The sequence below is a fragment of the Gymnodraco acuticeps genome, unplaced genomic scaffold (genome assembly GCF_902827175.1).
Source record: "Gymnodraco acuticeps unplaced genomic scaffold, fGymAcu1.1, whole genome shotgun sequence".
Taxonomy (NCBI): Eukaryota; Metazoa; Chordata; class Actinopteri; order Perciformes; family Bathydraconidae; genus Gymnodraco; species Gymnodraco acuticeps.
The window spans coordinates 192,496-217,248 of NW_022990929.1; the positions used below are offsets into that span (position 1 = coordinate 192,496).

The 24,753-nt window shown below is 43.2% G+C and overlaps 2 protein-coding genes across 2 annotated transcripts in view; one reads left to right on the forward strand and one right to left on the reverse strand.

Moving 5' to 3' along the window:
- Positions 1-24,753, reverse strand: part of LOC117558164 (glutathione hydrolase 1 proenzyme-like) — a 57,208-nt gene that overhangs the window by 31,030 nt on the left and 1,425 nt on the right. The gene's annotated exons all lie outside the window — the stretch shown is intronic.
- LOC117558185 (zinc finger BED domain-containing protein 1-like) lies at positions 14,566-15,896 on the forward strand. Its single transcript, XM_034234217.1, has 3 exons — positions 14,566-14,691; positions 14,794-15,009; positions 15,477-15,896. Exons 1-3 carry the CDS (start codon positions 14,566-14,568, stop codon positions 15,894-15,896), a joined length of 762 nt encoding a protein of 253 aa, XP_034090108.1.

The window sequence follows — 24,753 nt, forward strand, 5'->3', positions numbered from 1 at the left end:
AACTCTTATTGCATTTTTGGTAACGAGCATTGTCCACATCAAGACGGGTAACATTTAACCACACCTTGGAGCGCTTCTCTCCGCCATCCCCGCCGTTTGTTGCTGCATGTAGCAGCCGAGTGTGTGTAAACTGCCCCGCCCCCCTAGCACACAGACAGGGGAGAGAGATACAGGTCGAAAATACACCGACCATAGACGCATTTTTGTGTCTTTTTGCATGTTAGAAACGAGTTGGCGACACTAAGACTGCGAGATAATGTTTCTGTAGCAATAATACATGACCTTTCTCTTTCTCAACTCGCCACTCGGAGGGAAGTCGCTGTCAGCCTTGTGAACACTCCGATAATGCCACTCCACGTTACCTTTCTTTGGCAGAGCGACGCTTGCTTTACAAATAAGGCAAATAACCTTTAAATGTGAATGTTTTCCCGGCACTTGACTGATTTTGTATCGCTTTGCATTCTGGGTTAACAGACTGGAAAGCGATAGGTCGCTTTTTCTGTCAATCAAGTAAACTCCTGAATTAAGTGGCAGGGAGGCCAAGCGAGGAGGGATCAAAACCTGTTTTGTCTATTTTAACGGAGCTGGATTTTTTTTTAATGAATGACTCGCGATCTACCAGCATTGCCAGTCGACCGCGGTCGACGTACTGGGCACCTCTGATCTACACGGTCTCCTACTATGCCGAGCCCATCCGTTGCATCCACTGGTTCTGCTGCTGCTGTTGCTGCAGACCACATTCCCCCTTCTGGAACGTCGCTCCAGGCCAGAGCTGTTCCAGTGCTGTGGTCGGAACGGAAACCGGACTGGAATTTCTCAAAGAGGCCGTTTAGGTGGAGATGGTTCTGAAGCTGGGCGGCAACTACATGTCTAACTGTCTACCAGCATGTCATGCACTCTGGCTGTGGCACAACAAGTACTTTGTACAGAATAGGAAAGACAACAGCATTCACCAAACTCAAGACCCATCTCAGCGAGCTCAAATATTTGGCCCATTTTGGACTCTCTGCCAGCTTGGAAGAGTCTTTCCCAGTCGCAAGATAATTGGTGCTTCTGCTATATGGAAAAAAGGAAATTGGACTGATGTGCACACACTTGGATAAACTGAGGTTCATAATTGCATCAACAACAGATGCAGCCTCGGAAAATTGCCGCCAACAGAGGATGCATTTCAACAACATGTACAAAGAGCAATGTTTCAGACAGCGATATGGTGTCACAGCCCGAACGCAAACCCTTGTTATGGAGTCCTATTGGCAAGGGGTGGATTGTCAGAGATGGGGTCATTAAACCAGTGCTATTTACAAAAACCCCAGCACCTACAGAAGTGAGAGACATTACTCGCTTGTATTGCAAAGATGCAAAGTGTGGAGAGAGTGGAAAGTGCCAGTGCCTCTGTTGGCCTACCCTGTACGGAGTTCTGCACCTGCTGTGCAGAATGTCAACATATGTCCCCTAACGTTTCTGAGGAACCTGACATTTTACATTATATTCTAGTATCTATATACTTGACCTCTAACTGAATTATTTGATGAATTGTATACTGTACTTTGAATTAAGGTTCCAGTTTCAATACAACCTGTACTATTTACACCTATGTTTTAGAGGCTTGCAATTTAGAACTAATACACTTTATTGTATTGGGTTACTCTTATTCTGACTATTTGGTGATGTAGTTCAGCCACCTGGTATTTCCCTCTGTGAGTGAGCATTCTTAACTTATAGGCTATTGTGCCACTTATCCCCCATTCGGAGTTTGACTGCATCAGAGAAGAGGTGTAGGCCTATGTCTAAAGAGATCTCATTTGCAATAGAACTGTACCAGATATTTCTATACAACTACTGGTTAGTGTCCAATAGCACCCTAGACAATTCAGTAATGGTATATTTTTTAGGGATTTCTGTTTTTCTGATAAATGAGAGAAAAGTAATTGAGTCCTATGTTCCTATCACCAAAAAGTATAATTTCCGTCTAAACTAAAGCTAAGTTTACAGGAATATAATTCAGTATTTTTTTAGTTAAATAATTGTCTGACTATTTAGTGATGTAGGACAGACACCTGGTTCATACCTCAGCAAATCTGAAGAGGAAAAGAGTTGTCATTCTCAAGTTATGGGCTTTTTTTCACCTTTCCCATATTCGGCTTGGTCTAATTTGGCTCTTTTTCAGGGACTTGGGTAGTTCTAAAGAACAACCCAGAAAACATTTTTTCCCCCAAAATAAAATTTGACAACAATCAATTTCATTAATGGGAGACCCTAAAGATAAGAAAAATCATTGTTGTCATTTGTTCTACCTAGGGTAGGGGTATCTCAAAAACTAAAGCCTTTTTTGAGGACTTGCTGCTGGGGGGGATGGCTTTCGGGCTGTTCCCGGGTCTTCACATAGTAGTCACTCTGTAGTATATTCTCCTATATTGTGTGTAGCCTTCTTACAGTGCAGACGCTTTTCTGCTTGCTCTTGCCTCTGCTTACTTTTTTATGCTGTTTTTCTATTTTTCTTTTCTGAAAACTTTGAGCAGCGGCTCCTGGACATTAACTTATCACTGGGACAGTTATTCTTCGTAAATAGACGGAGGGTTTCAGCCATATTTCAATATTTTTACGACGACCTCAGTCTTACAGTAGCGTGGCCTAGCAACAGCTAAAGCCTGGTAGGCTACTGCATGCTATTTAGCTAGTTGGTAGCAAAATGCCTCCGTTCTCTACAGATGACTTCCACAAACTTCTACAGAAGATGGCCGTGTTGGAAATGAAAATGCAACGGTTGGAAGTTAACTCCTAAACCACCGAGTGTGCCAATCCAGAACAGATACGCTCCGCTGACCGAGAACCGGAGATCTCTTTCTGATGACCTGGATAACCTGTCCTCTTCACACAGCAGGGTAAGGACCAATAGCTACTCCAAAAGTAAAAGGCTAGAGGGAAAGCTAACGACTGGGCCTGAAACTCTGATTGTGGGTGACTCTGCTGTAAGAGATGTAAAAGGTCTGTGTTGTAAGAACAACACCAAAGTACTCTGTTTTCCCAAGGATATGGTCTCTGACTTGGCTGAGAAGATCCTGCATATTGGGGCTGAACATCCGACAGTGAAGAATGTGGTACTGCACATTGGAACAAATGATGTTGTGAAACAACAGTCAGAAGTGCTGAAAAAAGACTTTAAATGTCTGTTGGAAACTGTCAGCTCTCTAAATGCAGAGGTGTTCATCAGTGGCCCTCTACCGCCAGTCAGAAGAGGAGTGGAGAGATTCAGCAGATTGTTTGCACTGAACACCTGGCTTTCCACTGCCTGTACTGACCATTCTGTCAATTTTATTGACAACTTTAACTTTTTCTGGGACCGCATATATGGAAGCAAACAAGAGACAAAAGTATTTGAATTTTATCAGACACCGAATTTATAGCATTGAAAATAATGACTTTGAAAATCATGTATCTGAATTTTGTTTGCTCCGAATTTACCTATGTGAAATAAAAATTCAAGTTAAAAAAAATTCGAATGTTCAAATTCAGATCCCAAAAATTCAAGTGAAAAAAATTCGACGTCAAATATTTCGGTGTTTAAAATTCGATGTCAAAAAATTCGGTGTATAAGATTCGACGTCAAAAATTGCGATGCAGCATCATCCGGGCTACTCAGACAGGATAAGCAATCGAGTCCGAATGCAATCAAACCGACTTCTGGCCTATCAGAGCCAAGCGGCGAACCCCGGGACAGTGCGGTGAAGCCCAATGCTGCAAACTGTAGGCGATGGATGCAGATGGGAGCAATTCCCGTAGACCCTATGTTAAAATGTCCAACTTAACATCAGAAAATGATGTTTCTAGCCTGGATCCACAAAAACATATTCTGTATATTAGATTCCCCCTTCATGACAACGGGACTGCTGCTCCTAGCTCCTCTCTGCTAGCTCCATTGGCTCCGTGATGCTACAGCAGCTCAGCTCATGAGGAGAACACTACTTGAACTCGGCCGTGTTTGTTGTGTTGGTTCCTGGTGGACTATTCGTTATGCAAATATAGGATTTATCTGCGGTTAAAACAGACCGTCCATTAATGCAGTTTCTTCGGTAAGTCAACCCTGCGTACTTTATGTTATGTTACTGGTGTTTTTATTAAGCTAACGTTAATGAATGTTTAGAGTTGGGTTAGCATTTGAGCAATCGTAGCCCCATCTGTGCTAACGATGCTATGCGTAGCATCAACAAGTGTAAAACATTAAGTGGGATGCTACTGTTTACCAAAAGGCTTCTGTGCGAGGTTGCTAAAATAAGGTCATCCTTGTACGTTAGATAGTTAGTTTGCTAGTTAGGTTACTGTATGCTTTAAGGTTCATTTCAATTCGCTATGCTCTACTATAGCATAAAATAGACTAGCTAACGTCAACGTATTGTTGAAGAGAGGCTTAGTGTATATTAAATCAACCTCACAATGAAATGTGTGTATCTTTAAAATATGAACGTCACATTTCAAGATAATAACGCTTGTAATATGGTTTGTTGAACTGGAGTTATTTATTGCAGCTAACCGCCTATCCGACGAACGACCCAAACATTGTTGTTTTTAATATTATTACCAATTCCTCTTTTAATTGTGTTATCCTTATACTTGAGAAACAGCCTTATCGTGGCTGTAGAACGGAACATGTAACTTAATTCCTGCATTTAAGGACGATGAATAGCGTAGTCAATGCTTTAGTGACAAGGAAATGATTTGTTATATTAGATACAGTATGACGTTATCTGTGTTATCCATTGCATTTGCATTTGTTCAATAGGTTTGTGTCTTACCCTTACGTGTGTGATACATATGAATATGGCATATGAAAACAAATTAATTTGACTGACTCATGAAAACCTCATCCAAAGTAACAGTAAAATAAAAAGGACCTACACAATAATACTCAATCAAACTGATACAGTATAAGGACTGTGATATCCAGCAATTTCTTAAGTATAACAATAAGATTATGATCTGTTTTTAAAAGAAGATAAAAAGTTGTTTGCATGTAAAGAAGTCTGTAACCCATGCATGTAACTTTACATCTGTTTGTTCAAAGTCTCCTTAAGGTGATGCAGACAGGCTCGACCAGAGGAGGAGAGACAGATCTGGAGTCCTAACAGCAGAGAACTTCAGCACGGATTCCAAGGTACACCTTTTTCATACTTTACAAAGAATGCATAAAGTAATGACCATTAAACATGACTGAATACTAGATCACCTACACATCAGTGATGTTGAGTGTACTTTCTTAGAAAAAGGTTACATTTACATTTGACCAAGCAACATCACTTTTTTGTTCAACTTTCACATTTCAATGTATTTAAGGCAAATATTATTGAACATAGTGAGAACTGCGACCCTTTGTCTCTGCATACTGACTGTAAAACAACATGTTAAAAGTGATTCTTTCAGTGAGACAACTGAACAGAGCAAGCTTCTACAGTTGCACTAAGTTTTGATAACAGTTAAATATTATTTTAATAATACATTTATTTCAATGTTGATGAATTTAGAACGGTTTATTCATAAATCTGATTATCTTTGTAGTACACTGTTGGATTTAAAAAACACATTCAAATAAAAAAAATCATTATATTTATGAACAAACAAACACACCTCTTTCTTAAATAACACACTTGCTCTGCAATAATATGTTTTTTGATATTTCTGTTAGGAAAGGACAGGCCTGAGAGACAGGACTGCTTCACCATGTTCTCTTTCTCTGAGGGTCCAGAAGAACATCCAAGAGGGAAAGGAGAAGCTGATGTGATGAGATTTAAGAGCAGTACAGGACATTAAGAGACATTTATATTGTAACACAAAGACCTGCACACTGAATAGTTTTGTAGTCTAACAGGAACTTCATTTGTGTGTTTTGTGTTTTACGTTGCACCTCAGAGACAGTGTGATTATTGTCAGGCCTATAAAGTTTGGCAAAAAAAAAAGTCAGCTGATCAAATGCATTTGCCTCACTTTGTGAGCTTCACAATACTTGTGCCGCAGAGTTTGCAATGTCATAAATAAATGGTGCCAATCTTCAGTCAGATGTGAATGTGTAATCTAACATTTTCAGTAAGGATAACGGACAAAAGGAGTGCAAATACAATTTATTGAAATGTGAACTAAAAGTTATGAACCATCACCATTTAAAAAAAAAATAAAAACGAAATAATATACATAAGTTACACTAAATGTTAATCTGTTAATTGATTAAGTAAACACATTTTGTCAAATAAAGTGACAGGCTAGGCCTGTGCAGGTGGTAACAGCTATGCCCAGCATGGGCTAAGTTCTGTAGGTGCAGCTGGTGCAGGTCCTTCTCCCTCAGGCCTGCAGGGTCTTTCCCTGCGAGGAGGACTCCTCGCAGGGAAAGACCCTCAGCCCTCTCCGGCCAAACCAACAGACAGGACGTTCATAAAGCTGAGGTCTCCCCCAAAGTCTCTAATCATCCATCCTGTGAATATGAGAGGGGAAAAAATTGTGTAATAGATGCTTTGGACAATAAGAAATATAAAGTTAACTGTTGAGTTGCTCAGTTTTTTAGATTGAAAGGGTTTAATAATACAAACAAAAGGAGAGGCACCGTCAAATAAAGATTGGTCTTTCAATAAATTGTGTTGATTTTGTCTTTTGAATTGTTTGTCTAAAGTCAAGTAGCTAGAACTGTTACTTATAGTTTGAATGATACAGTCTGGTTATAATGTTTGGAGGAGGCATCACAGGTAAGAGCACCATTTGTTGTGTTCCATCCACAACACATGCACACATATCGATGTGTGTATTTATTTATCTACTATTTCTTGAATCATTACTGTCAGTCCAAAACAAGAGATTTTGTTTTAGTAACATTTAAAAAAAAAAAAAACGATCTCTTTTCCACTACACTATCTTGAATACTTTAGTTTTTACGTCACTACATTTATCTAACAGCTTTAACATTGTAAAGGTGTCACTTCGGACTCTGGGTAATTATGACAGCATGTCCTACTATTTTGAGAGTTTGAACAAACCAGACCTTCATCTATTAATGTAGAAAATAGTCAGCACATTAAACCATTATGAAAGTAATAATTAGTTAGCTCATTGTTCAAAATGAGCTCCAACTACACACAGTTAAGTCAACTCGTGCATCGGTAATAACAATAAATCAAATGATATAATATAATAGTATAACTTGTGTCTACTTTAAATACTTTAACAACACTTTCCTAATTATACTAGCATACTTTTACTAAAGTAACATTAACATGTTTAAATGCAGGGCTTTTGTAAGAGAGTATTTCGTATAGTGTAGCATGGTCTACTTGACTTATCTAACCGAAGTGATCGTTACTTTGCAAACCGTCACACCCCCCCCCCCCACACACACAAAAGGACACGGTAACGTTGTGATTCACTTCAATTAATGATAACTACGGAGCTTGCTAACAGCAAGGCACAAGGCTACTTCACTCATTTAGCTAGCTAATGTAAGATACAAATGCTGTCGAGCCCTCACTGCTTGTAAAATAAAGAGCACAAACTGACTACTTACCCGAGCCCCACTGTTCTCCGTCATTTTTCTCCCGGGTTGTTGTGATCACATGACTGACAAAGCCGTGCTCTGATAGGCCAGAAGTCGGTTTGATTGCATTAGGGTTCGATTGCTTATCCTGTCTGAGTAGCCCGGATGATGCTGCATCGCAATTTTGGACATCGAATTTTATACACCGAATTTTTTGACGTCAAATTTTTTTCACTTGTATTTTTGGGATCTGAATTTGAACATTCGAATTTTTTTCACTTGAATTTTTACATTTTTATTTCACAGGTAAATTCGGAGCAAAAACATTCAGATACATTATTTTCAAAGCACTTATTTTCAATGCTATAAATTCGGTGTCTAATAAAATTCAAATACTTCTGTCTCTTGTTTGCTTCCATACACATACATCTTTTTAAGGCAAATGGAGTTTGTCTGAACAAGTCAGGAGTGAAATTGTTTATCTCTAACATATTCAACTGCCTGCGTCATCAATCTGTTCCCTCTGCCAAGGACAAGCAACAAGAGGAATCAAAACAAGAGAAAGACACAACACATCGCTCAGAAAACCTTGAAAATCTATCACTGCACCCGCCTGAGGAATGTCTTGATTATGGGAGACAACTCTGAGGATACTCTTCCTTCACCCCACAGCTCTCTCTACTCTCCGTTCACCCTTTCACCCTCGCCCACCCTCCTGGAGATCGCTGAACACACGAAGGAAATACAGAGGGTTGGCACCGATTCCTTCCTGGAGTTCAAAGACCAAACTAAGGCGATACGCAGGACTGGCAGCATGTCCTTTACCCCCGCTCCTCAACGACGCCCACCAAAATCACAGCAGAGACGTGCACCATCGCCCCTGTCTTCATCACCGTGCCTACGTCAACCACCTCCCCCCCTGGCAGCATGTCCTTTACCCCCCGCACCATCTCCATCACCGTGCCTACGTCAACCACCTCCCCTCCCTTCAAGAAAGCATCTGGAGTCTCCGAAGCCTGATAACAATGTGTGTGTACAAAACGCAACAAACTCTTACTGATATGTGCTGGGTCCAGGCTCAAGGGCGTATGGCGCTCTCAACTCTTTCCAGGACATGCCTATAGCTTTGCCGATATCTGTGTTGATAGGTAATAGATTAAGAGCGGGGAATCAGGAAGTGCTCAAACGTTTGTGTGAGTTTATCAAATTTAGCAGTGATTCCATGTCAGCCACAGCTTGTCACAAAAAAATCTTACTGATAGTGTATCTCCAAACTTAAACTAGCTTTATTAAATGTCAGGTCTCTGGCAGGAAAAACATTTTTAATCAATGATTTTATCACTGAGCACAATCTTGATTTTATGTTTTTAACGGAAACTTGGATTGAACAAAATAACAGTGCAGCTGTTCTTATCGAATCAACCCCTCCCAACTTTAGTTTTATGAGTCAGGAAAGAATGCATAAGAAAGGGGGTGGATTTGCTATTTTGTTCAATGATTCCATTCAATGCAGGAAGACATCTTATGGGAACTTTGCTTCTTTTGAATATGTGGCCCTTCAGCTGAAATGCTCCTCTCGAGCTCTGTTCCTAAATATCTATAGACCACCCAAATACTGTGCAAGCTTTTTTGATGACTTTACTGAACTGCTGTCTATAGTGTGTATTGACTTTGACCGTCTAGTCATTGTTGGTGATTTTAACATCCATGTTGACAACCCCCAGGACAGAGGGGCTAAAGAACTGTTTTGTGTTCTTGATAACTATGGACTGACTCAGCATGTGACGGAGCCCACGCACAATAAGGGGCACACTCTGGACTTAATTATCTCAAAGGGTCTGAATATCTCAAAGGTTGTGGTGACTGATGTTGCACTCTCTGATCATTCCTGTGTTTTCTTTGAGAGCTCTATTTCTGTTCACACATATTTTCAAAAAGAGGTAACCACAAAGCGATATTTAACTGAAAATACGAGGGAAATGTTTACTCAGAATTTTTCTTCCACACTTGCCCCTGCTAACATCTCAGTAAATGAGCGGGTAGATCATTTTAATTCAAAAATAAAAAATGTTATAGATGCCATTGCTCCAACTAAGGTAAAGGAAGTCACTGGGAAGAAAATATCTCCATGGAGAAAGGCCATGACCGTGAAAACAGAAAAAAGAGAGTGTCGAAAAGCTGAACGTAGGTAGCGAAAAACAAATCTCCAGGTTCACTTTGAAATCTATAAAGAGAGACTTGGCCTTTATAATTTGAAATTGAAAAACGCACGACAGTATTTCTTCTCTGACATCATTACCAAAAACAATGCACATGCCTTGTTTGCTACCGTCGACAGACTAACTAACCCCCCAGTGTCAGTAGCCTCTGAATTTCTATCCACCAGGGCGTGCAATGATTTTGCCTCCTTTTTCACTGACAAAATTCAGAAAATCAGACAAGCCGTCAGTGCCTCTGCATCAGGTACAGCAAATGTGTTGTCCCTATGTCCACCTAATATCAATTCAAACACCATGACACAATTCCATCAGATTAATGATAAAGACCTAGAGGACATTCTTCAACTTCTGAAATCCTCCTCCTGCTGCCTTGATATTATTCCAACAGGATTTTTCAAAGATGTTTTTTGTTGCATGGCCTGAGATGCTTCAGTAATGAACAATTACAGGCCCATATCAAACCTGCCATTTCTAGGTAAAATCATTGAAAAAGTTGTTTTTCAACAGTTGAGTAACTTCTTGCATTTAAATAACTGTTTTGATGTGTTCCAGTCAGGCTTTTGTCCAAACCACAGCACTGAGACTGCTCTTGTAAAGGTCTTCAATGACATCCACTTAAACACAGACAGTGGCAGAACTTCAGTGTTAGTATTATTAGATCTCAGTGCTGCGTTTGACACTGTTGACCACAACATATTACTAGACCGACTGGAAAACTGGGTGGGACTTTCGGAAACAGTTCTAAATGGGTTTGAATCCTATTTAAAGGACAGAAAAAACTTTGTTTCTATAGGTAAATACACATCTGAGTTGACAAATATGACATGTGGGGTACCTCAAGGCTCCATCTTGGGGCCTCTTCTCTTTAACATCTACATGCTACCACTGGCTCAGATAATGAAAAACAACAAAATAAGTTACCATAGCTATGCGGATGACACACAAATGTACGTAACAATTTCACCAGGTGACTATGCTCCAATTCAAACACTGAGTAAGTGCATTGAACAAATCAATGACTGGATGTGTCAGAACTTTCTCCAATTAAACAAAGATAAAACTGAGGTAATGGTTTTTGGAGCCAAGGGAGAACATATGAAAGTTAGCGCTGAGCTTCAGTCTGCAATGTTCAAAACCACAGATAAAGCCAGAAATCTAGGTGTAGTCATGGACTCTGACCTGAGTTTCAACAGTCACATTAAAACAGTTACTAAATCAGCCTACTATCACCTAAAGAATATATCTAGGATTAAAAGACTAATGTCATAGCAGGATTTGGAAAGACTTGTCCATGCTTTTATCTTCAGTAGACTCGACTACTGCAATGGTGTCTTCACAGGTCTCACTAAAAAATCTATTAGAACGCTGCAGCTAATTCAGAACGCTGCTGCTCGAGTCCTCACTAACACTAAGAAAGTGGATCACATCACTCCTGTTCTGAAGTCTTTACAGTGGCTCCCTGTGTGTCAAAGAATAGATTTCAAAATACTGCTGCTGGTTTATAAAGCTTTGAATGGTTTAGGCCCAAAATACATTTCTGACCTCCTGCTAAATTATGAACCATCCAGATCTCTCAGGTCAGCTTTCTGTCCCCAGAGTCAGAACTAAATATGGAAAAGCAGCGTTCAGTTATTATGCTCCAAATATCTGGAACAAACTCCCAGAAAACTGCAGGTCCGCTGCAACTCTGACTACTTTTAAATCCAGGCTGAAGACTTTTCTTTTTGTCGCTGCTTTTAATTAAACTATTCACATCTTAAACTGCACTGTAACTTTTATCCATGTATTTTTTCTTTTAATGTTTATTTTATGGGGATACTCACAAGTCCCCGGTTGGGTGCTTCGTTGTTGGAGTTTACCCCAGTGGACGAGAGGGTCGCCTCCCTACGCCTGCGGGTTATGGGGGGGGAAAACTCTGACTGTTGTGTGTGCTTATGCACCCAACAGCAGTTCAGAGTATACGGCCTTCTTGGAGACCCTGGAAAGAGTCCTGTATGGGGCTCCTGAAGGGGACTCTTTAATCTTGCTGGGAGACTTCAATGCACATGTGGGCAATGATGGAGACACTTGGAGGGGCGTGATTGAGGAACGGCCCCCCTGATCTGAACCGGAGTGGTGGTTTGTTACTGGACTTCTGTGCTAGTCATGGATTGGCCATAACAAACACCATGTTCGAACACAAGGATGCTCATAAGTGTACGTGGTACCAGAGCACCCGCAGAAGGTCCATGATCGATTTCGTTATCGTATCATCGGACCTGAGGCCGTATGTTTTGGACACTCGGGTAAAGAGAGGGGCGGAGTTGTCAACTGATCACCATCTGGTGGTGATTTGGGTCGAGTGGCGGGGGAAGCCTTTGGATGGACCTGGTAAGCCCAAACGTGTAGTTCGGGTGAACTGGGAACGTCTGGAGGAGGCCCAAGTTCAGGAGGCCTTCAACTTACACCTCCGGGGGAGCTTTTCGGGCATTCCTGTGGAGGTTGGGGACATTGAACCAGAGTGGTCGGTGTTCAAAGCCTCTATTGTCGAAGCCGCGGCGGGGAGCTGTGGTCTCAAGGTCCTAGGTGCCTCAAGGGGTGGTAACCCTCGAACCTCCTGGTGGACACCAGTGGTCAGGGAAGCCTTCCGACTGAAGAAGGAGGCCTTCAGGGATTTGTTATCCCGGGGGACTCCCGAGGCAGTTGCAAGGTACCGACAGGCCCGAAGGGCAGCAGCCTCATCCGTGGCCGAGGCAAAGCAGCGGGTTTGGGAGAAGTTCGGAGAAGACATGGAGAAGGACTTTCGGGTGGCACCAAAGTTGTTCTGGAAAACTGTCCGACACCTCAGGAGGGGGAAGCAGGGAACCATCCAAGCTGTGTACAGTAAGGATGGGACGTTGTTGACCTCAACTGATGGAGTGTTAGGGCGTTGGAAGGAACACTTTGAGGAACTCCTGAACCCGACAACTCCGCCCTCTATGTTAGAGGCAGAGCTGGAGTATGACGGTGGATCAACAGCAATCTCCCGGGGGGAGGTCACTGAGGTCGTCAAACAACTCCACAGTGGCAAAGCCCCGGGGGTGGATGAGATCCGCCCAGAAATGCTGAAGGCTCTGGGTGTTAAGGGACTGTCATGGTTGACACGTCTCATCAACATTGCGTGGAAGTCGGAAACAGTACCGAAGGAGTGGCAGACCGGGGTGGTGGTTCCCCTTTTTAAAAAGGGGGATCAGAGGGTGTGTGCCACTTACAGAGGCATCGCACTACTCAGCCTCCCCGGGAAAGTTTACTCTAAGGTACTCGAAAGGCCGATTGTCGAACCTCAGATTGAGGAGGAACAATGCAGATTCCGTCCTGGTTGTGGAACGACGGATCAGCTTTTTACTCTCGCAAGGATCCCGGAGGGGGCTTGGGAGTACGCTTATCCCGTCTACATGTGTTTTGTAGACTTGGAGAAGGCGTATGACCGAGTTCCCAGGAAATTACTGTGGGAGGTGCTGCGGGAGTATGGGGTGAGGGGGTCTCTACTCAGGGCCATCCAATCTCTGTACTCCCAAAGTGAGAGCTGTGTCCGGGTCCTCGGCAGTAAGTCGGACCCATTTCTGGTGAGGGTTGGCCTCCGCCAGGGCTGCGCTTTGTCACCAATCCTGTTTGTAATAGGGGTGTTGAAAATAATCGTTTCTACGATGCATTGCGATGCAGACGTGGACGATTCGGTCTCGATGCAGTGACGGAAGATAACCGATTATTCACGTGGTAGATTTTCTGGCAGCAGCTGAACAATAAAGTTTTTTTTTTTTAAATTAAAACGTCTTGGTAGCAACGTGGCATTGCATTGTGGGTTACCGAGCTAGTGCAATAATGGAGGGAGGCAAAAGCAGTGCGCAAATAATAAAAAAACGCTCCTAGTGTTCTGAAAGCAGACATCTGGACCCATTATGGGTTTTATCAACTAAAAGGGAAAAATGAACTGGACAAGTCGCACGCTGTGTGTAAAGTGTGTCACACAAAAATAAAATACCTTGGTGGAAATACCACTAACTTGAGGAACCACCTTAGCCGTTTTCACTGTGAGAAGCTAACGTTTGCCACCAAGAAAACAGCGGACCCAGCCCAGCGAAGAATTGATGAGGTGCTGTCAATTTTCCGCCCAACTCTGAGAAAGCGAAGACAATCACCCAGTCGGTGGCAGCTTTCATAGCGAAGGACCTACGTCCTTATTCGGTCGTGGAAAACGCCGGTTTTCGCCACCTGTTAAAAACGCTGGAGCCACGGTATAAGCTCCCATCACGTAGCCACTTTACAGAAAATGTCATACCTGCACTCTACAACGGAACCAAAGCCCAGGTAATGGCATCAATGATCCAAGCTAAAAGAGTTGCCATAACATGTGATGCCTGGACTTCTGTCGCAACGGAGTCTTATTTAACAGTAACGGCACATTACATCAGCGAGGACTGGCAGTTTTTGTCGCATGTGCTGCAAACTAGAGCTGTTTACGAGTCTCACACAGGTGCGCATGTTGCGGAGCTACTGTCTCGTGTAGTGGAAGAATGGCAGCTATCAGACAAAGATGTAATGCTGGTGACAGACAACGCGTCTAATATGATCGTTGCAGCTGAATTAGGAAAATTCCCTCATGTGAAATGCTTCGCCCATACACTGAATCTTGCGTCCCAGCGGGCGCTTAAAGTGGCCACCCTCTCCAGGCTTCTGGGTCGAGTCCGACGGATTGCAACATTCTTCCACCGCAGCACTACAGCAAACCACTATCTGAAAGAGAAACAGAAATGTCTGGGCCTGAAAAATCATAAGCTGATAACTGATGTTGCCACAAGGTGGAACAGTGCATACGACATGGTCGAGAGGTTCTTGGAACAACAACCTGCAATATGTGCCACCTTGCTGTCTCCAGAGGTGAGAAAAGGACAGTCAGACCTCTGCACTCTTAACGAAACAGATGTGTCAAATGCAGAGGACGCTGTGAGTGCATTAAAGCCAATGAAGGATGCAACCACTCTGATGTCAGAAGAGAGCAATCCAACTGTGTCTCTCATTGCTCCAATAAATGCACAACTCCTCCAGAACATGACAGGCACCATTGGAGACTCACCGATGATCCACGCGATCAAGAATGCCATCACAACAGATCTCCTGAAGAGGTACAACGGTGAGGCAGAAAAGAAGATCCTTCATACAGCCTCTGCCCTGGATCCCCGTTTTAAGGGACTGCCTTTTCTAACAGTGGAGGAGATATTGGAGATCTACAGAGGAGTGACTGAGGAGGCTGCATCCTTGGAGGTATTTTCACCATGTTTCATGTAAACTTATAAAATAAAAACAAACTTTACAATATTAATAATAGTAGCTACAATGCGTGAAAACGTTCTATAGTTAAAGTTAAGTTAAAGTTAAGTTAAAGCCTTTTATTGTCATTATACACAGAGTATAACGAGATTCAGAGTGCAACTCTGTCCCGGTGTGCAAAAAATACAGACAAATACATAACACTAAAAAACACGGCAATAGGACAGACAACATACAATCATATGGGGAATAAATAGTTAAAAATATTGATATAAAAAATAGTATATAAAGTGCATTTAAAAGTGTGTGTATGTGTGAGAATAGTTACAGTTATTGCATTATGTGTGGTGGTTGAGCAGTCTATAAGACTGAAGAATAGAATAGATGTGAGCTGTTGCATTGACTGAGAAAGTGCTAACTGCTATTTTAATGCTATTTTCTATTATTTTGTTCAAACATAGAATGAGAGGACACTCAGGAGGACAGAAGTGATTGACGGCCCTTCTGCTCCCAAAAGAAAGGCCTCATCATCATCACTTCTCGTGAGTTTGCTGGGACGGTCTTTCACTGACACTGAAGGTACAGCAGAACCCAAGACCCCCTATGCCATTGCTGAGGAGGAAATAGAGAGATACTGTAAAGCATCATCTCTCCCTCTGACTGAGGACCCTTTGAACTGGTGGCGTGTCCATGAGATCACATTTCCCCTCCTCTCACGGGTGTCAAAGCGATACTTGTGTATCCCAGGCACAAGTGTGTCTGCAGAGCGAGTTTTCTCCACTGCAGGAGATGTGGTCACTGCAAAAAGTAGCACTCTCAAACCAGAACATGTGGATCAACTAGTGTTCTTGCAGAAGAACCTACACATTCCCAAATGCTGAGCAGTGAGTCATGTTTTTGTTGTTTGGCACATTCAGGAAGTGCCCTGTGCCCAGTGCTGCTATTTGAAAACATTGTTGTAGATTACAGCACTGCAGAATGTTTTGTTTTTGAGGATTTACCTTTTTTTACACTATAGGTAGGCCAGGCCAATACTATTTATTTTATTTCAATTTAATAAACATGTTGATATGACACACATGGTAGTTCAATGCTACCTGTTGTCACACTCATAATGATGTTTGGCACTTTTAGGATGTGCCATGTTATAGAGCAGAAGACAAAGAAGTGGTTTGATCGATTTGTAATGTACTTTCTATAGAATAAAAAAAGTTCATATTTATCTGACTGATTGTATTCATTGATGAAAAAGTATCCATACAGTAATATTGAAAATTGAGGATGCAACTCATTGTTATGCATCGTGATGCACCGGGATATCGAACCGAATCGAAGACAGGATAATCGAATCGAATCGTGAGACCAGTGAAGATGCACAGCCCTAGTTTGTAATATACACGGATCGGATTTCGAGGCGTAGTCATGGGGGAGGGGGTCTGCAGTTCGGTGGACTAAGGATTGCACCACTGCTTTTTGCAGATGATGTGGTTCTAATGGCTTCATCGGTCTGCGACCTTCAGCACTTACTGGATCGGTTCGCAACCGACTGTGAAGCGACTGGGATGAGGATCAGCACCTCCAAATCTGAGGCCATGGTTCTCAGCAGGAAACCGATGGACTGTCCACTCCAAGTAGGGAATGAGTCCTTACCCCAAGTGAAGGAGTTCAAGTATCTCGGGGTCTTGTTCTCGAGTGAGGGAACAATGGAGCGTGAGATGGGCCGGAGAATCGGAGCAGCGGGAGCGGTACTGCAGTCGCTTTACCGCACCGTTGTGATGAAAAGGGAGCTGAGCCAGAAGGCAAAGCTCTCTGTCTACCGGGCCATTTTCGTTCCTACCCTCACCTATGGTCATGAAGGATGGGTCATGACCGAAAGAACGAGATCGCGGATACAAGCGGCCGAAATGGGTTTTCTCCGCAGGGTGGCTGGTGTCTCCCTTAGGGATAAGGTGAGAAGTTTGGTCATCCGGGAGGGACTCGGAGTTGAGCCGCTCCTCCTTCGCGTCGAAAGGAGCCAGTTGAGGTGGTTCGGGCACCTAGTTAGGATGCCATCTGGGCGCCTCCCTAGGGAGGTGTTCCAGGCACGTCCAGCTGGGAAGAGACCAAGGGGTAGACCTAGGACCAGGTGGAGGGATTATATCTCTTCGCTGGCCTGGGAGCACCTTGGGATCCCCCAGTCAGAGCTGGTTGATGTCGCCAGGGAAAAGAAAGTTTGGGGCTCTCAGCTGGAACTGCTACCCCCGCGACCCGACCACGGATAAGCGGGAGAAGATGGATGGATGGATGGATGGATGGATGTTTATTTTATTATCTTTTCTTTTTAATGACTGATTTTAAATGCCATTTTCTTAATGTCTTTCGTTTTTTGTAAAGCACTTTGAATTGCCTTGTGTTGACAGGTGCTATATAAATAAACTTGCCTTGCCTTGCCTTAAAGCCGCGGTGCTTAAGGGGGATGGCTTTTTGGGCTGTTCCCGGGCCTTCACATAGCAGTCACTAGGTAGTATATTCTCCTTAAAGCCGCGGTGCTTAAGGGGGATGGCTTTTCGGGCTGTTCCCGGGCCTTCACATAGCAGTTTCATTAGGTAGCATATATAGGTAGTATATTCCCCTCAAAGCCGCTGTGCTGGGGGGGATGGCTTTCGGGGCGTTCCCGGGCCTTCACATAGCAGTCACTAGGTAGTATATTCCCCTTAAAGCCGCGGTGCTTAAGGGGGATGGCTTTTCGGGCTGTTCCCGGGCCTTCACATAGCAGTTTCACTAGGTAGTGTGTGTATATAGGTAGTATATTCCTCTCAAAGCCGCTGTGCTCGGGGAAGAATCGGCTCTGGGCTATTCCTCAGGCCTACACATAGCAGTCTCACTAAGTAGTATATTCCCCTTAAAGCTGCTGTGCTTAGGGGGAATGGCCACATGGCAGCTCGCCAGGCCCTCTACTTATCAGATTTACATCACCAGAGTCAGGCTCGGGCTACGCAGTTTTGGGGGATAGTATCTAATCTCCGCACAGTTTTGGGGGTTAGTTATTTGATCATCACTCATCGTGCTATGTATATCTATGGAGTGATGATGCCCGAGCCTAGTCGCCAAACTTAACTATATGCTGCTTCTAATAAACATGTTAAAGAAAGACGTGAGTTGTCTGACTGAACTAACGTAACGTGGGAGAAAATAAGTTTCTGGCTAAACGTAATTGAGAATGCAGTTTAGTTCTGTGGGAACGTAATTTTTAGGAGACAGGGTTGTCATAGTAGGGCTACAGGGCACAGCGCTAATGTCAAAGACACAAACATTATATTTTTATTTTACCAGGTTGCAGTGATAAAAATATTTGGGAAGGCTTAGCCTTTAAAATATACAGTTGTTATACTTTTGTTTTTCTCCAAAACAAATTGGTGCAACATTCCTGCACAACACATAATTACAGTTGTGTACACAGAAATTAAGCCTTTGTCAAATACAGTAAAGTTAAAGGAAAACTTTGATGAAAAATAAATTAAAAAAATATTTTAAGAAAAAACAGAGAGATACAGTTTTTCTCGATTGCTAACACACTAAAATTCTACATAAAGCACAATTATTTGAACTGACACTCAAAGAGCAAAATATCGGCTCAAATTTCCAAAACTCTAAACATGTTTTCAGCTTTTCACACAATTTGCAAATCAACATGGCACTTTGTGCAAACCATAATTGAATTGTTGGCATGTTGCATACTATAACCGTACAAAAATCCTGCACAATGTACTGTGGTAAACTTACTTTTATGCAACACAGACACTGATCTTATCGTTGTTGTTTATCTGAAGGACTGAGAAACAAAGAGGTGGAAGGCTAAGGGTTTTCAATGAGGCACAGGAAGCAGCAGTTACAAACTGGGTTTTGGTAAACAATGCATCACACTTAGAGAGATCCGAAGCATAGTAACTATGTGCTGAGATGCATGTTGCACAATGTTATCTTTGAACAAAAAATTCATTTACTGTATTTCTGTAAACTCAAGCAATCTTTCTCTGCAGAAACCTCTATGTACAGAGCATAGCCCATAACAGATGAAGTGCTTTAGAGTATGCTCAGCAGTGTGTAGCTGGGTGGTCAAACCATCTAGTATTATGAATGAAGTGTGTTATATTTGGTGTAAAAGTTTGCATTTGTTAAGTGTTTATGTAGTTTTGAGGGCAGTTCTTCATTTAGCAGGAGAAATGAGGTGTTTTGCACTTTGGGTGTGTGGTTTTGTGAATTGTGTTTAGTGTTCTGAGAAACTGAGCAATTAAAAGCAATCGAAAAAAACTGTAAATACTTTCGCAGAATTGTACCACCTCAATGGGCCTGGCTACAACTCCTCATCAACCTGCAGAAGAAGCATCCCCTGTAGCCTGGCGGTCAAACAGCTACAACCGTTATGCTGCAAATAACTCTTCAACTTCCTCCCTCTTCCTCTTCCGCTTCCTCTTCCTCTTGCTGCTGTCCATATATCCGTTGTTGTTTTTATAAATGTCTTACATGAAGCCTTTTTCTATTGCTTACATCCTGATAAATGAGTCAACAATAAAGCAGTTTGGTGTTTATGGTCATTTGGCATGTGTATTTGTTGATTGGTTCATGTGTGTAGCATTTTTAATGGCAGTTTTTTGAAAATGGCAAACAAGTGAATATGTCAGATTTCTGTGTCTTATTTAGAGAACCGTGTGCAGTGTTTTGCAAAAAGTGCCGAGTTGAATTGCAAATTGGGTGCAGAGCTGAAAATGTGTTGAGAGTTTTGGAGATTTGAGCTCAGGTTTTGCTCTTTGAGTATGAGTTTAAATAATGATGCTTTATGTGAGATTTGTGTTAGCAACTGAAAAAAACTGTAAATTGTTATTACCAAGGAGTAGGATCTCTGTGTTATGTTACAGTATGGGCCAACAGGTGAAAAATGTCAAAACTAAGTAACAACTATGATTTGGGGACTCATTAACACGCAGTCATGGCTTACTACTGGTCTTAACTATTGTGAAAGAGAATGACACCTATAATGATTGTGAAGATGGAGCCTGTGAGACTGACCGTTGAGACCAAGCAAGGAGGCAGAGGCAGAGATTCAAATATATCTCGGTGTGGGCATTTATTCATCGCTGTGGTACATGACACAGCCTCAATATTGCTGCCCATGTGAACACAGTCACCAGCCACAAGGATCTCACACACACACTACCTGTCCACTGACAGGGAAAACAGAGCCTAAATACACACACACACACACTAATCAGGCCAATAAGACAAAGGTGGGGGGGGAGGAGACAACACAGGGCACCAAGTGAACACAATCACCAGCCACAGACAAAACGGGAGGGGGAACACTTTCAAACTAAACCACATGTGCAATATTACAAGGCCCGAAGCCGTCAGTCCACAGTGACGAAGTTACCTACGTCACAGAGCCATTGAACCCATACTTCAGCCTAATTTAGTTTAAGAGTTCACGCCAATTTACACAAGTGGGCGCCAATAATTAAAAATAAATCCAACTGTGGGGCAACTTCATTCTTTTCTATTAGTGTGCCACAATAATATACTAAACATGTTTATTATGTAGGGTTTGTATCCTTTATTTACGTTTCAGTTGGGAAGAAATTGTTTGTTACACACCTCATAGGACTTATTAGGATTCTGATTTGCTGGTGCGGCTGCAGCTGGAAGTTAAACTACTATCCGCAAGTCTCAAGGAAACATCCCTCAGGATTATGTGAGCACTGTGATGTAAAGTTATCAGTGCAGAATGTCATGTTGCCTTGCCAAAATGACTTTAAAGAACTAAAAACATTTGAGAGGAATCAGGAAACTTTGAAAGGAAGAACTGAGTCTTAAGATTGTGTTGATCATTAGGGAGACATTTTCATTATTTGAAAGAAACAGAAACTGTCCAACACAGTAGGTGGTGGTACTGCATCTTATTGCCACCCATCAAATCAATTGTCACGATCTTGGTGTTATGTCACGGTTTTAGTGTTGTCTGTCTGGTAATGGGTTTTGTTTTGCTGTTCTGTTCTCCCTGCCTCTTGTTTTCCTCCTGTGTCTCATTGTGTTCACCTGTTGCCCTTGTGTTTCTGCCTCCCTTACCCAGCTGTTTCTCTTCCCGTGATTACCCCTCTCTGTATTTAGTCTTGTCTTTCCCTGTCGGTTCATTGTTTGTTTTTCCTGTCTCCCTCCATGTCAGTCACGGTCAGTTTTGGTATTATATCTTCCTTGTGCTACTATGTGTTGTATGCTATGTAATTTGCCATCAGCTTTTGGAATAAAGCTCGCCTTTTGTTTATAGACCTTTTACCTTTTTGTAGTCTGCTTTTGGGTCCTACCTTTTCCGCGAACCTTAACGGAATGAACCGACAAACTTTGGACTCAGCAGACTCAGATCATTTTTCTCTACAGGCGGAATGTCTTGGGTACTCTCTGGAGTACATTTTTTACACTTGGAATAACGCCTCATCTAGACGAGGTAGAGAGGCTGCCTTGAAGGAGGGACGCCAGGAGGTTGTTTGCACGCCCTGGCTCAGGAGCTTGTTGCCTGAGTGGCTACAACTTCTCACAAGTAGTCCTGAAGACTTGTCTCAAGCCTCTAACCCTTTCCTGGGGTATGACCAGGCCTTGGGAGGTCAACGGATCCTCCAAAAAATCTCTAAGAAACGCAAGACCAAGATTCAAGCCCACACAACCATGGTCCCAGCTCCAGTTCCGGCCCCAGCAGCCATGTTTCCGGCTCCAGTACCAGCCCACACAGCCATGGTCCCGGCTTCTGTTCCGGTCCCAGCAGCCATGGTTCCAGCTCCAGTACCGGCCCCAGCAACCATGGTTCCGGCTCCAGTACCGGCCCCAGCAGCACTTGGTCCCGACTCCAGTTTCAGTTCCAGTACTGGCTCTTCGGCCGACGCCAGCACCCCATGTCCTGTCAGCGTACTGGTCGACTCCAGCTCCTCGTCACCTGTTGGCTCTCCGGCCGACTCCAGCTCCCCGTGTCCTGTCGGCGTACTGACCGACTCAAGTCCTCTCTCAAGTCCCCTCTCAAGTTCCTTCTCGAGTTCCCTCTCGAGTCCCCTCTCGAGTCACCTCTCGAGTCACCTCTCGAGTTCCCTCTCCAGTCCTCTCCCCATGTTCCGTCCAGGGTTCCGTCCAGGGTTCCGTCCACGCCTGTCCCGCCAGGGCACCAGCTCCTGCTCTCGATCCCAGTGCTCCGGCGATCCAGCTGACACTGGAGGGGTCCCATTGCGGCATACGTCGTCCTACGGAGCTATCCCGTCACCGCCTTCGTGCCCGTCCTCCGGAGCTGTCCCGTCGCCGCCTTCCTGCCCGCCCTCTGGGGCTGCCCCGTCGCCGCCTTCTTGCCCGACCTCGAGCACGGCCCCCTGAGTTCCCCAGCCGCGGCCTTCGCCCTCGAGCCCGGCCCCCTGACTCTTCCAGCCGCTGCCTTCGCCGTCATGCCCGACCCCCTGAGTTCGCCCGCTGTGGCCTTCGTCCCTTTTTCAACTCTGCCTTGCCCCCGGGCCGTCCGCCCGAGACCCCCTCCTCGAACTCTGCCTTGCCCCTGGGCCGTCCGCCCGATATTCCCACCATGAACTCTGCCTTGCCCCCGGGCCATCTGCCCGAGACCACTTCCTGTTCCTCTGCCTTGCCTCTGGGCTGTCGACCCAGACCCGTCCTCCGGACCCCCTCCACCCACCCTTTTGGAAATGTTGGACTTTGTTTTGGACGTCTGGAATCCGTCCCTTGAGGGGGGGGGGGTTCTGTCACGATCTTGGTGTTATGTCACGGTTTTCAGTGGTGACTGGTCATTAGGGGCAGGGCACAGCCCCACCTAGTGTCAGCAGAAAGTATTAAAAATAATGATTACAAAAAAATGCGAATTTAAAAAAAAAGAATATATAAAATATATTTTAAGATCATGTTTAATCATCTGATTCGTATGTACATTACTGTTTTAGTCTGTGTTCTTCTAATTAGTGTCTACAGTGTGCCTATTGAGCTGTTTAGAGCCATGTGGGACAAAACCCGATCATGCCCCTCCCTCTCACTGTCTAAGTGAACGGTGACTGTAAAAACTACACTGCGCATGCTCAGAGTATTTTCCTATTTAATGTGTGTGGCAAAAAAATAATGACCATAGGGGCATAGTGCTGCCATCCCCACCATACGTCATCTCACATCATTCAGAGCTGATTGGCTGTAAGTACGTGTGCCGCGAAAAGTGTGGTGTGTGAAGAGGAGACGAGAGAGGTCCAGTGACGCATCCTAAAACCTGGAAGTAAGCTGTGCATTGCTTCCCTCGACAAAAAAGCAATGAGATTTCTCCATAGGATTTTAGAAAATAGCTCGAAATAAGATCTGTGGGAAACGTACCTGTTAGATAAATGCACGTTTTGTTCAGTCGGATAATATCCACATGTCTACCCTACTTTTATAATCATAAATCTATCGATTAGATTTATGATAGACTTTTGAAACAAGAAGATAAGGAGGACTTTTACAAAAAAGTAAGAGATTTTTGTCCAGAAGGATAGGCAAATGGACTTCATCTTCAAGTCAAGGTAAGACCGCAATTTTATTGAAAATGGGATCTCACTAAGAGAGAACAATTCAATATTTAAATGATAAAATTACATTTTTTAGGTATCCTTTTGTTGAACTGTCCGTTTAAAATTAATCGAAGCATCAGACTAAAATAGCTTTTGAAAATAATATTATATTTTAATTTAGGTCAAAATATAATATTTGTAAACCTCAAGAGTCAGTGCCTCACCAGCCATGAACCTCACTGCAGAAGCTTCTATATAGACAATAGACATCTACGTTTTTTGTGCCCCACCACTTTTGTACATATAAAAACGCCACTGTACGGTTTTAGTGTTGTCTGTCTGGTAATGGGTTGGGTTTTGTTTTCCTCCTGTGTCTGATTGTCTCATTGTGTTCACCTGTTGCCCTTGTGTTTCTGCCTCCCTTACCCAGCTGTTTCTCGTCCCGTGATTACCCCTCTCTGTATTTAGTCTTGTCTTTCCCTGTGTTCCCCTGTCGGTTCATTGTTTGTTTTTCCTGTCTCCCTCCATGTCAGTCAGGGTCAGTTTTGGTATTATATCTTCCTTGTGCTACTATGTGTTGTATGCTATGTCATTTGCCATCAGCTTTTGGAATAAAGCTCGCCTTTTGTTTATAGACCTTTTACCTTTTTTGTAGTCTGCTTTTGGGTCCTACCTTTTCCGCGAACCTTAACATAAATGTTTTTTTGACTCAACAATATCAAAACAGCTTGGGTCAAAGCAGCTCTCACCGCTTCCTGATGTGAATTCAGGGCAACAGATGTATGTGTTATGTTTGTAGTGGCTAATGTAGCCTTTACCAAATCATCCTCAAGCAGACATGAGGAGCAGGCTACAGCGTTGAGGTAAACTCTCTTTTAATGCCACACCAAATGATTGAATGATTACAAAAAGTCGTTCTTGCATTGGTTTTAGACATGGTTAAATATTGTCAATAAAATACATACCTGTTGAAACGTAGATTTAAAATAATGTAGCCTTTAAAAACACCAGGGTTCCGTTAAATTAAAGGGGACCTATCATGCAAAATGCACTTTTGTACGTCTTTTATACATGAATATGTGTCCCTGGTGTGTCAGGGAACTCACCAAGTGTCAGAAAACACAACCCTCTCTCTTTTCCTCCATACCCAAATCTCTAAAAACGGGGCTGCAACGGATCTGATACAGACTGA